At 39.4% G+C, this 14,352-nt stretch overlaps 1 protein-coding gene across 4 annotated transcripts in view; it reads right to left on the bottom strand.

The window, feature by feature from the left end:
- Nucleotides 1-14,352, bottom strand: part of RRAS2 (RAS related 2) — a 71,662-nt gene that overhangs the window by 25,282 nt on the left and 32,028 nt on the right. Inside the window, exon 1 of one of the 4 annotated variants that reach the window (XM_045796537.2) lies at nucleotides 7,987-8,464. The exons of 2 other annotated variants lie outside the window; for them this stretch is intronic. In XM_045796537.2, coding sequence (XP_045652493.1) covers nucleotides 7,987-8,127 — 141 coding nt within the window. In that variant the 5' untranslated portion in view covers nucleotides 8,128-8,464. Of the gene's footprint in view, nucleotides 1-7,986; nucleotides 8,465-14,352 lie in introns of those variants that run through there. One more of the 4 variants, XM_045796539.2, reaches the window with a different exon arrangement.

Below are 14,352 nucleotides of genomic sequence, written 5' to 3' on the forward strand. Positions count from 1 at the left end.
CCTCTTTTTGTTTTTAAGAGCATTACTGTATGTGAATATAATTCACATACCAAAAAATTCACCCATTTAAAGTACACTGTTCAACACTTTTTAGTAATTCAAAAGCTTGTACAACGGTCATCACGATCTAATTCCAGAACATTTTCACCAACCCCAAAAGGAATCCCACACCCCTCAGCAGGCATTTCTCCTATCCCCCACCCTCTCCCACCCATAGGGCCACTAAACCACCAATCTACTTTCTGTCTCTATCGACGTGCCTGCTTGGGACATTTCATATAAATCCAATCATGTAACACACGGTCTTTTTGTGTCTGGCTTCTTTAGTTATTAGCATATGTGTTCAACATCTGTCCATGTCATAGCATGCATCGGTATCATTTCTCATCCCTTTGCTATGATAAGCCATCATATGAATATATCATACTCTATCTACCCATCCATCGGGTAATGGACATCGGAGTTGTTTCTACATTTTGGCTATTATAAATGATGCTGCCATGAACACACATGTACCATCTTTTGGGTGAACATATGTTTTCACTTTTCTTGGGTGTATTTCTAGTACTGGAATTGCTGGATCATACCGTTAACTGGAAGAACTGCCAAACTCTTTTCCGAAGTGGCTGTGCCATTTTACATTCCCATCTACAGTGGTTGAGGTTCTAATTTCTCAGTATCGTCACCAATACTTGTTGCTCAACGTGTCTTTTTGATTCTAGTCATCCTAGTGGGTGTTCAGTAATATCTCCTTACAGCTGTTTTTTTAAGAATCTTTTTTATAATCTCTACACCCAACGTGGGGCTCAAATTTACAACCCTGAGATCAAGAGTCGTGTGCTCTCCCAAATGAGCCACCCAGGTGCCCCTCCTTGCCGTTTTGACTGGTATTTCCGTAATGGCATGTTGAGTATCTTTTCACATACTTATTGGCCATTTGTGGACCTTCTCTGGAGAAATGTCTGTTCAAATCTTTGCCCCCTTTTAAATCAGGTCATCTTTTTATTGTTTAGTGTAAGAGTTCTTCATATATTCTGGCTACAGGGACACCTGAGTGGCTCAGTCGGTTAAGCACTGCCTTTGGCTCAGGTCATGATCCCAGAGTCCTGGAATCCTGCCCAGCATCAGGCTCCTTCTCAGCAGGGAGCCTGCTTCTCACTCTGCCTGCTGCTCTCCCTGTTTGTGCTCTCTGACAAATACATAAATAAAATTTTTAAAAATTATACACATACACATATACATATTCTGGACACAAATCCCTTATCAGATGTATCATTTGCAAAAAATTTTCTCATAGCCCCATAATTTTGAAGTCTTCCTGCTATAAATAAGCATACAGTTCCTTAACCTCTCAACCCTGGGCCAAAGTCCTGTACCTACCAACAACCTGCCATAATTCCAACTTCATATACCCAGATTTGTGGGTAATGTCTGCCCTTCTGCTCCATTAACCAACCGCACTACCCTTTTACTATGTATGTGGTGGTTCTTCTGTGCTGACTGCTGCCTAGAACAAAACTTCCACTGCTATACCCACTCCCCTAACACCCAACCACCCCACCCCAAACCTGAACTTTCCTCATCACACTGAACTTCCTCTGCTTATACCATGCCCTAGCACAGTTCACTTGTGCCAATTTGTGGCATCACCCTACTTCATCAAATCTAATAAGATGTCATTAATTTTAAGACCAACATTATCTTATGTGCCAAGAAAGAAAACAAAACAAAACAAAACAAATGCAGCATGTCTTTGATTATGAGCCTCTCAATGTCAAAGATACTAGAATGTAAAGAAAAAATGTGTCTTAGAATTAATGAAATACAGTAGAGTTCTAGACAATAATTCTGTAAGGCTGGTATTGTTGTTCCAGATGAGATCATTGAGGCTCGGCGGTTACATGACCTGCCAAAAGTCACAAAGTCAGTAGACTGGTAGAACAAGGACCCAAATTCAGGTCTGAGTCCAAAGCAATACTGCTTGCATTACACATTCTTTAATCTGTCATATTAACATCAAAGCATACAATATGCACCAGTTTAAAAAATAAATCCCGTCACTCTGAAAGTAACTTATTTTTAAAATTATGAACTGCTACTGCCAAATACAAAAAGCAATTTTTACTGTTTCATTCAAATTGAAAACATTTCTACATTGAGAATAAAGGTCTGAGGATGGCAATATAAAAAACACATACTCTTTGATCTAGCAATTTCATTTCTAGAAATGTATCCTATCACTACATCTGTACATATAAGAAATGACATGTGCAAGGTCATTCATTATTGAATTTTTTTTAATCTAAAAGACTGGAAACAACTTAAATGTCCTTCAGTAAACGACTGCTTAAATTATGAAGCACTCATTCAATATGAATGCTGCCATTAAAGAAAAGAATGACTTCATGTACTAATAATATAGAGGAATCAGCAAGATATGTTGTTAAAGAAACACAGTTTACCTATTTGCCTTATTTTGCATAAAGTATCTCTGGAAAGATATACAAGAAAGATACACAAGATATCATTACCTATGGGAAGAACCCAACCTGTAAGCTGGGAGACACGAGTGGGAAGGAAAATTGTTTGTTGGTCTTGAAATCTGAAATGTGAATGAAAAAGGGAATCAAGGGGAAAGACCTGGATGAATTAAACACAAATTCTTTAGTAATAAAAGCAGAGCACGGGAGTGTGAGGAAGCCTGAATTCTAGTCCCAGCTCTACAACAACCAGACAAGTGTTCCTGGAGGAGTCAACCTCTTTCTTGGGTCTTAGGGTAAAGGAGCTATTTGCTCTGGCTGATGTTTTTAAAAGACTCCAGTTCTCTAATTTTATTAGGACATATTTAGCTCCTACACTGGGTCAAATAGAACTGGCAGGTGCTATCAAGAATTCCTTTGTTTTATGTGTGTGGTATAACAGAAAGAATATCAGAGTTTAAGTCAGGAAGGTTTGCTTACAGCCCTAGCTCCCACCACTTTCGAGCTAAAGAATTTGCAGCGAATCACATCACTAAATACTATTATTATAGCTACTTTCACAAGTTTGCTACAAGAAGTCAAGTAAGACACCCAAAAATCTTCTGAGGTTTTTACACCACTACGTGAAATGTAAGTTATTAATGTATACAGTATCCCCCTTCAGGTATTATAAACTAAGTTTAAGAACAAACATGGATTCTGGAATCTGTCAGGCCTGGATATCCCACTTAACTGATATGTGATCTTGGGAAGGTTATCTAAATCTCTTAAATAAATCTTAAATCTCAATTTCCTGGGGCACCTGGGTGGCTCAGTCCTTAAGCATCTGCCTTCAGCTCAGGGCATGATCCCAGAGTCCTGGGATCGAGCCCCACGTCAGGCTCCTCCACTGGGAGCCTGCTTCTTCCTCTCCCACTCCCCCTGCCTGTGTTCCCTCTCACTGGCTGTCTGTCTCTCTGTCAAATAAATAAATAAAATCTTTAAAAAAAAAATCTCAATTTCCTGACCTTATCATATGGCCATCGTGATTCTCATTTGAAAGGGCTACTGTGGAGATTAAATGACACTTAAAAAAAAAAAAAATTAAATGACTGTCAAGTACCCAGTGTATGGCTTAGCCCAAAGCAAGCATTTAAAATTTGGTTCTCTTGGGGTGCCTGGGTGGCTCAATCAGTTAAGCATCTGCCTTCGGCTCAGGTCATGACCTCAGGGTCCTGGGATCAAGCCCCGCATCAGGCTCCTTGCTCAGCAAGGAGCCTGCTTCTCCCTCTCCCTCGGCCGCTTCCCCTGCTTGTGCTCTCTTACTCTCACTCACTCTCAAATAAAATATTTTTAATCGATCAGTCAATAAATGCATAAGAATTGGTTTTCTTCCTTTCCAAACTTAGAAACAAGAGGCTGCCCCATAAAGCAGGTAGCTGACCAACTTGCTTCTAGCTGTAACTTTTGCTCCCCAGGGCCTGGCTGGTTACTTTCCTTTTCATTTCCTTTCCCTTCTATCCACTGCCACCTCCCAATATCCTAAACCCCGTCTTCATTTCTCATCTCTTCTAGAACAGAGACTGAATCGTCTGTTAGAGCAAAACTGGAAGTAAAGGGAGCTGGTGATTTTCACAGCCCATGTTCTACTAAACTTTTAAAACTTCCACAGGAAGGGCTCCTGGGTGGCTCAGTTGGTTAAGTGCTACATTCAGCTCAGGTCACGATCCCAGGGTCCTGGATTCAAGCCCCACGTCAGGCTCCCCGCTCAGCGGGAAGCCTGCTTCTCCCTCTCCCTGCCGCCCCCCCGTTTGTGCGCACTCTCTCGTTCTCTGTCAAATAGATAAATAAAATCTTAAAAAAAAAAAAAAAATTCCACATGGATCTTCCTTAGGCTCTTTCACCAACCCACTCAATCTACAAATACTAACCGAGCACCTATGAGTCAGTAGCAGAGGATGGAATCCCAGTTCTCATGGGGCTGGCAGTTTTGTGGAGAATTGATCATCAACATATAAATAGGCAAAATATATACAGGAAAGGTCACGTGAAGTCTAAAGGAAAATAAAGGGGGCTGACAGCAGCAGGAACTAGCAAGGAGAATGTGATATTGCATAAGGCAGCCAGAGAGGGCTTCGCTGGCAATGTGACATTTTAGGATAAAATCCTAGATCAATGGAGGGAGTCAGCCATGCTGCCATGTGGGGGAAGATCACTGCAGGCAGAGAGAACATTACGTTAAAGGTAGTAAGGTGACAGTATGGGTAACATGTTTGAGGAACAGCAAGGAGGCCAGTGTGGCTACAACAGAATGAACGACACGGGAAACAGTACATGAGTTCAGGAAGTTAACAGAGGCAGTCAAAGCCGTGTAGGCCACGGTTAAGGACTTAGATTTTATTCTAAATAAAAGCATGTGGCGTCTGATGCTCTGATCTTATTCTACACTGGCTGTTGCCTTCCTTTCCCAGTCTTGCAATGGACAGAAGTCTTCTTTCTGATACTTCCTTTCACAGGGATTAGCCAAGAACCACCCCACAGAGGCAATCAGAGCTGTGTGTATGTACACTTTCCTTACGATCCCCTTTAGGATGTTGTGGCAAAAGATTTCTATTAATTCAAGGAGGGGGAAAAAGTAAAAGCACTTCAAGCATATTTAGGAAACTGTAGGTCAATTACACTTGAAGTTAGTTCAGTTAAACATTTTTAAATGTGCTTAATCATTTTATAGAAACGTAAATACAAATGAAGAATATTAGCATTGTAGTATGAATTTTAAGAGTACCCATGGTATATTAAGTTCATTCACTCAACAAGTATTTGTTGAGTATTTACTACTTCAGAGATGGGGTACAGTCCTGAGTGAGAATAAAACTGATGTACTCCTGGTGCTTGTGGAGCTTACATCACAGTAGTGGAGACAATACCTAGGCAAGCAGAATAAAGAAAGATGACAATTTATTTTTTGAGAGAGAGAGAGAGGCAGAGAGTGGGGGGCAGAGGGAGAGAGAGAATCCCAAGCAGGCTCGATCTCACAATCCTGAGATCATGACCTGAGCCGAAATGAAGAGTCGGACGCTGGACTGACTGAGCCACCCAGGAGCCCCAAGATAACAATTTTTGAAATATGTACTACAAAACAAAACACTCATGTGGATAGAGAATGGATGGAAGAAGGGGCTTGTTTTTAAAAATTACATTACTAAATATTGTAGCCATGGGTCTACAGCACAAATGAACTTAAAAAAAAAAAAAAGCTTTACTGAACCCACTTATTCTAATAGTAAGAACTAAATTGCTCATGGCTTTCATCTCAAAGTGGGAGAGAAGGAGAATGCTCTCACCAGAGGTTCTCTCCAAACCACGTGCCAGAAGAACGGGCCAGCACTTTTCAGAAAGCGGCTCTGTCTATTCACACCAAAAACTACCCTTCTTACTTCTGATTATTTAACCTCATTTATCCACCCAGCAATTCTTGGTATCTATGAAATCCCTCCTTGTGGCACACAAATTCAAATTAGACTACATCACCGGATAAATTTAAACTCCTTTAAGTGGAGACAAACATGGTTCATATCAAAAGGAAGCATATAAACATTCATCTTACAATAATACCCAACTATGTAGATTTTAAAAGTCAAGAGCTAAATGGCATGTGTTCGTAGAATTTAAGACTTTGCTCACACCATTTAAAGTTCCAAATTATAGCTTGTCTATATGCGCACAGCCTAATTTCACAGTACAAGAATGCCACATCAATTGCAAACCACACGAAGAGAAAATAAACATGCAACTAAATTTTGAATCACATTTCTATGTACATAGGTCAGATACTATTCTTCCCCTCAGTAAAAGAACTTTTACAATGCTTATTAGCAAACTTAAGAAAAGGTTTTACTCACTATAGTGGGTTGAATTGTGGCACCCAAGAAGATGCCTAACTCCTAACACCCTGGTAGCTGTGAATGTGACCTTATTTGGAAATAGGGTCTTTGCAGATACAGTTAAGGATCTCCAGATGAGATCATCCTGGACTTAAATCAAATGGTTGTATCTTCATAAGATAAAAGAGTGGAAAATTTGAGACCCACAAACACAGACAAGACCCAGAGCGCAAGGCCACATGAAGGCGAAGACAGAGACTGGAGCGATGTGTCCACAAGCCAAGGGCTGCCAACAATCACCAGAGCTGGGAGAGGCATGGAAGGGGATTCTCCTCCAGCCTGTGAAAGAAACCAACTCTGTCAACAACCTGACTTCAGGCCCCCAGAACTGAGAGAGAATATCTCTCTGCTGTTAAAGCTACAACATTTGTGGTAATTTGTTATAGCATATACATTCACCTATAAACTTTGAACTACCCCTTCTTGCTAATAATTTTTTGTATGTAGCTTATAAACCCAAGAAAAATGGAGGGCAGATTTTTTTTCTATTCACAAACTACTGGAACTCAAAAACTGAGCTGCCTTCACAGCACCAGCATTACAATTTATTACAAAGAGATATACATAGACACACGAAGTAACCGTTTTCATTCTCTGAACTAGAAAGAGTCAGCTAGTCAACAAAAACACAAGAAGTGAAAGAAGGGAAATGGATTTAAATGGTTCTAAGTTTCTAAAAGTTTGGGGAAAGTAGTCAAAAAGAAATATACATAATTACAAATAATAATAAAGTTTCAAGACTATAACAAATTAGTTGTATTTTTTAGTTTAGTTTTTTAATTTTAAAATAATACGTCCCCATGGTAGAAAACTTAGGAAATCGTAAGAAAAAAAAGTTTATACTCACCTTTGGAATCAAATTAAGTCCTCACAATTTCTCACCTGAACTGCACAAATAAGGCCATCATTACAGGCCTTTGTTTACAATCAAGTTTATATGGCAGTTACACAACTATGAAATTGAGAGTCTACAATGGAAATTCTGATCTAATTTTAACATAAGCCTTATAATTGAAACACACAAATGGGAACTACAAGGAGAGGCTATTGTCATGGGGGTTTCCAACAAGGTGCTTTCCCTTGATCATTTTGGGTCCTAAACTGTTCTGGTCTCTAATCATAATTTACATATCAAGCAAGCCCTCGATTTTAGAAATAATATTTTTAAGAGAGAAAAAGCAATAGATGAAGATCAAAACACTAACAAAATTTATTCAAGAGTTTTTGAATAATCTCCCACATCTCGCTTTCATTTTATTTTCTCAAAAATAAGTATCAAATAGATGGCACAAGAAGTAGGTGAAGAGGAACACCTAAGTGCAGCCACACGGCAGTGAAGCTCAAAACACGGAGAATGAAAATTTCTGCCAAACCAAATCTCTGAAATGCAGGGTAAAGTGATGTTTTTGTTGCAAACACAAATTTAAACGGTTCTGCCATTAGATATGTTTACTCAAAACTACACAGCATCCCCACTCCTTCCGTGTGGGCTGCACACAATGACTTCCTTCCAAAGAATACAATATGGAACATGGCGGGAAAGGAGAGGAGGAGCTTTACAGTAGAGAAACCACACACGCTACCTTAGTCAGCTGACCGTGGTAAACAACAGTAAGAACCGTGTTGATGTTGACGGCGTATACCCTTGATGTGATGTGACCTGATGAGCATGGCACTTTTACCTGGGTCTTCCTCCCAAAAACCCGTAACTCCACTCTATTCATGAGAAAAGCATCAAAAAAATTCCATTAGAGGGGCATTCTACAAAATACTTCATAAATTCTCCTCAAAATGGTCAGGGTCACCAAAAACAAAGGAAGTCAGCAAAGAGAAGCCTAAGGAAACATGATAACTAAATGCAGTGGGGTATCCGGATGGAATCCCAGAAGAGAAAACAGGTATTGGGCAAAAACTATGGAAACCTGAATAAAGTATGAACTTTAGTTAATAATAAAGTTTCAATATTAGGTCATTAATTATAACAAATGTACCATACAATATCACAGGTTAATAACAGGGAAACTCGATTATGGGTATACAGAAACTTTGTTTGGGGGGGGGGGTTAAAGATTTTTTTATTTATTTTTGAGAGCCGGGGTGGAGGGTGAGGGGAGAGGTAGAGAGGCACAGGCAGAGGGAGAAGCAGACTCCCCATTGAGCAGGGGGCCCAATGCAGGGCTCCCGGGCCTTGATCCCAAGACCCTGGGATCATGACCTGAGCCGAAGGCAGACGCTTAAGTGACTGAGCCACCCAGGCACCCCACAGAACTTTGTTTTATCTTCTCAATTTTTCCGTAAATCTAAAACTTTTCTTAAATAAAGTCTATTTTAAAAATGTACACGGTAGTCATTTCCAGAAAAATACCAATTAAGGTCTCAGGTAAGACTTTTCTAATCACTCACATGCAAAAGCTTAACTTACAGAAAACAACTAGAACCACTCACTAAGCAGTTTCTTCTAGCACTAAGATTCCATCTGGATTTTGCAAGACTGATAATTCAAGTATTGCGGGCAAGATAAAGGGTGTCTAGACCAACTCTACCTTTCAAGCAAACATCTGATTTATTGTGATAAGAGTGTGAAAACCCAAAGTCTCATAATCACAGAGCTATTTATAAATAAGACAGATAATTTTAAACCAATAAAAATAACAAAAAATAGTAATTCAGAAGAAGATGCTTCTAAAGCAGAAGCTTTGGGCAGGAAGTTTGGCCTTTCTTCCATCACCACGGACTAAAATAAACATTATGTCCCTAAATACACCGACTCCCCATTTCCTCATTTACATAAGGAAAAGTGACTACGGCACGGTGCAATAACCAAAAGATGTTCACAAAATAACAGCATATCACAAATAAGAACCTAACAGTCTTATTCTTTCAATTCACTGGCATCTGCTAAAAGCAACTGATTCTGGTAAAGTGGACGTAGCACTTTGTCACTGAGGTCTCCGTCAGTATGAACAAGAGAACCACGAGAGAAAGACTGAATGGGTACAAAGGAAGGGAAACTGAAGTCACATTTAACTACTTCCCAGCACTTACCAGGCCTCCTCTTAAACGCCTCCTCCTGCAAAAGTGTCCTGAAGAAACTCATTTCAATTAACGCTTACTGACGTGATCCTAAAAACTGCTACACTGCAGATGAGCAAAAGCGGGGTTCTAACTGCAAATCACGCACTGGAGGTGACACGAATGAATGAGTAACAGTCCTTGCCCTCAAGGCATCTACTCAATGTCAAACAGGAGACAAGACAAGAAACAAATACCATCTTTTCTTGACTCTAGGATGCCATCAACTGGAAGATACATCCTAATTACAAAGATACTAAAATAAGAATTTAATGTCTCCGGAAGGCTAAGACAGCACAGTTTCTGAGTGACAAACGCTACAGTGAGTTAGCGTCAAGTACAGGGAAGCACAGACCACCTGACACTATCTTCACAGGCGTGGGGGTGCAGTGTCGGCACGAGCAGGGCCGCAGCCGGTCATCTCTAAGTCAATGGGAAAATACAACTCAAAGTGTATACGTCTTGCCAAGAACAAATTTATTTACAAAATGGAAGACAGACTTGATAAAGATGCAGAATATCTTTATTAATAAGTTTTAAAGCCAACATGAATAAATTCATTTTGACATTTCACTAAATTATTTGGGAAACAAAATTCACGGGTAATTTTTCACTTCTTAGAAACGTAGTCATTTTATCAGGAAGAAACTTAGATGAGAGAACTTAACGGCTTCTCCTCTTAACCTTCCTCTACAAAACAAATCATAGCAAAGCTTTTAGATGTACAAAGAGAGCAATCATAAACTCCATTTCTAAAAGAGAACCAGGCCATTTTCAGAGATAGCAGGAAGAACAAAACAATCATTTTCATGTTTTCCCTTCAGTTAGGACTGACACTCTACTTTAGGACAGGAAAACCCTGTCTCTGCAAACTCCTTAAGGCCATGCACATAAACCCTAGGGAAACACTTGCTGAATGAATGAATCACTATCCTAATAAATCCTATTTTGGATGTTCACGTCTTTCAACACTAGAGTGCCCAGGGATGAGATGGCAACCTTTTAGTTAGGGCACTATAAGAGAAGCAAAAGCCTCATTTCACAGCATGACTCATGGACCTAGCATGGGGGGTGGGGAGGTGCCCCTCACCCAGTCTCCCAGGACAAGCTTCCCTGCTGTGGTCACTGCAGAAGAGCCTGACTCGTTCAGGCCATGGAACAGCTAAGACAAAAGAATATTTCCCGGGGAAGGTAGACAGTGTACAGTAAAGACAACCCAAACACAGATACCTTATTGATGCTTTCAGTCCCCATTTCTGAGGCTATTCAAAAGTAACTATAAATCAGACTTGCAGAAAAATTAAGTTTTACACCCCAAACTCCTTCAGGGACCCGTACATCAGGTACACAATGAGTCACACTTGGCTCGTTTGACTTGGCAACAATACCTCTACTGAATTTATGTCTACCATGCTGCAAGCACTAAGCACTTTACACACTGAAAGCTCACAAGAAGTCCACGCAGTAGGTAGTACTCTTACTATTCGTCTCCATCTTACAGGTGAGGAAGAGGAGACAGAATAGATTAAGTAACTTGCCCAAAGCCACAGGCAGTAAGTGCTGGAGACTGATTCCAAGCAGTCTGGCTCGATGCTGTGCCCAAAACCACTACATTACACTGAGAGCTACCTTCAGAAAACAAAGCAAATGTATCACTTCTATTTTCTCCATACTTATGGAGTTAAATGTCCAGACCTCAAATCGTCCCCATACATCTCAGTCAATCCTGACACTGGTAATAAGCTGGCCAACAGGCAAAGAAGTGCCTCCTAGGCATGTGAGTATGATGGGCATTGCAATAAACACAGATATAAAACTACCCAGACTTCCTTCTGCCTTCTAAGAGCACAGGTAACTGGGAGTTTACCATACATAATGATTTCTGCTTCCCCTTTAAACTGTTATCAAAATCTCTCACACCTAAGACTGAATTGATAAAAGGTCATGCCGCTACCCAAGACTTATGGTAGAGAGATACAAATACCAGTTTTATTTTTCCAAGTACAAAATGATTATGCAGTGAAAACAATAGGAACTTGCCGGATATAGAGAATCCAACATGACAAGATGGAGTGAGTTAGTTCCATTCAACCAACACTGAGTCTAAGATCTCCTACCTTAAGGCACTCACAGTAAGGAAGCTGTCAGCGCAAAAGAGGAAAAGAAAGAGCTTACTAGAGAAATGATAATAAGATTATAAAAATAAGAAACTCAACTGTAATCATGTTACATGTTTACAACAAACTAATCACTGTACACATGTTTAAAGAACAAGGAATGACGGGGGCAGGGGAGTCACAGTGTAAAAAGAACATAAAGATGAGTTAAGTAAAGGTCTTCCTGCATAATTCATTTATTTAGTTGTAGCACTGTCTACTCACTACATCCCACAAAAAAGCCACATTCATTTGAGGTCATTTTACCTCTTGCTATTTCCTCTGCAGTGAGTCTGCAAAGTTGTGAGGCATGGTGGTGATCCTACTCATTGAACAGAAAGCAATTGAGTGAAACATACAAGCAACCAAACCTCTGGCACCCTGTAAAACCACAAGAGAGCAAGAGCTTTTTTTCCCATGTTCTAACACATTTTTTAAAGTCGTTTTCTTAAGCAGCAATATACCTAGAATGACTGACTGCATGCTTGTCTAGAATCACATGCTTTCTACCTAAAGTCAGGTCAATGGACACTAAGATCGGGAAATTAAGTCAAAAAGTACAATGGACTTCATTAAGCAACTCTCACTGACTTACTTGCTCATTTCACTGATTTCAATCTATAAACAAAAGCAAAGGAAATTTTTTCTGTAGAAACTCATTAATACTTAAGTCTCCAAAGTTAAACTTCAGGTTGGCCCAGAGATTTGCCTTAATCAATTTTTTGTTGCTTTCAGAAAAACTCATGTAAAAACATTAGCTAAGAATAGCTGAAGATAACAAGTAGAGAAAAGGAATTTTTCTGAAAGGCACTAAATATACTGTGTTTATATAAAATAGCATGAATTGGCAGAAGTAAAAATACTAAATAATTTAAATTTATTTCAAAATTAGTTTTTCAAGTCCCTATAAACAGTTATGAAAAGAAACAGGATATAAAATACCGGAAAACAGTGAAAATATGAGTTAATTTTCACAGTAACTTTAAACATAACAATAAAAGAGAAACTGATTGTAAAGAACTAAATGCAGGTCAATCCTTTTAAACTTCAGGAGAATGTCCATACCGTCTCTCCCCTTCTACCAGTATGACTGACTGTGAGCAAATTTTGTATTTTCTTAATATACCTCCCTTCATGGAAAGGTGGGAGAATGGGGTAGGGAACTCTACAAGGACGGCACTGAAGTCCCTTATTCTTTATATTTACATTCTGAAGAATGATCAGAAAGTGCCAAAATCTCTGAAGTCCCCGCACGGGGCAGGGGTGGAACCTAAATCTGTTTGTTACTTCTGCCATGTCTTGTGTTCTGTTAGTGCACATTTGCTTGATCATTCAGGCGTAAGTGGGAGTGGGGGGGAGGGGTGTCAACTTGCTAAGACCACGTTAGCTCACCTATGCCCTCATCAGCCTGGCTGGAGGGATCCTTCTTCTCGAGCAAAATCTCAGATTTAGCTCCTTTCCCATCCACCCACCCCCAACTTGTTTCTGGCCCAAAGTGTAGTTTCTAATTGAAATTCTGACTCATTCCTGAAGTTCTGCCTTTCCTGTGTTTTCTTATCAATAAGTCCTCCCTACTCTTATTTAAGTTCACCCATGTTTGCGGACAGTATAATTAGAATGTCTGAATAGTTCTAGGACCAATATAAGTGAAAAATCTAGGAAACAAAAGAACCTTGCTGCACATATACAATCAGGTCCAGGAATGGTAAGAGCCAGCTCTGCCAAGCTGTCAGGGAGCAGGTAATTCCAGTACTACACAGATTCTTCCAGACAACAGTAAAGGAAGAAACACTCCCCAACTCATGAGGCCAGTATAACCTAGATATCAAAAGCAGACAAGGACATCAGGGAAAATGAAAATTATAGGCCAACTTCACTAAAATATAGATGCAAAAAACCCAAAAGCCCATAAATAAAACATTAGCAAGCAGAATCCAAGAGTACATAAGCAAGAATATACATTATGACCAATGCATTCCAGGAATCCAGGATTAAGGATAGACTTTATTTGAAAAGTTACAAATATAATTCACCATATGAGCAGATTAAAGGAAAAATAACATGATCATAAGAGATATAGGAAAAGCATGAGAAAATGTCACATCTATCTTAAAAATTCACAGTAAATGGGACTAGAAGGGAACTAAAAACCTGCAGAAACAATTTTTTTAAACAGTGAAACTCTAAAATCAAGAACAAAAAAGAATGTCCACCATTACCATGTTTATTCAACATTAAATTTAGAAGTCCTAATTAGCCAATGTAATAAGTAGAAGAATTGAAAACAAATTATTTGATGATATGTTTATCAATACAGAAAATTCTACAGAATATACAGAATAATTACTGGAAACGTTCTACAAGGCGTTTGGATACAAAAATCTATATAACCCCCAGACCTCCCTCCCAAAAAGGCCATTTCTGTATACAAGTCGCTATAAAACTTAAGTCAAATATACAATACCATTTACAGTAGCAACAGCAAATATATGGTAACTAGGAGTAAATCTAATAAAATATATTCTAGACCTTTATGGAAGGAAACTATAAAGCTTTAACTTTTTTTTAAGATTTTTATTTGACAGAGAGAGAGAGAAAGGAAGGGAGAGAGCACAAGCAGAGGGAGGGGCAGAAGCAGGCTCCCCTCTGAGCAGGGAGCCTGAGATGGGGCTCGGTCCTGGGATCATGACCTGAGCCGAAGGCAGACGCTTAACTGACTGA

Source organism: Ursus americanus, chromosome 24, assembly GCF_024610735.1.
Source record: "Ursus americanus isolate L20-20 chromosome 24, mUrsAme1.1.p, whole genome shotgun sequence".
Taxonomy (NCBI): domain Eukaryota; kingdom Metazoa; phylum Chordata; class Mammalia; order Carnivora; family Ursidae; genus Ursus; species Ursus americanus.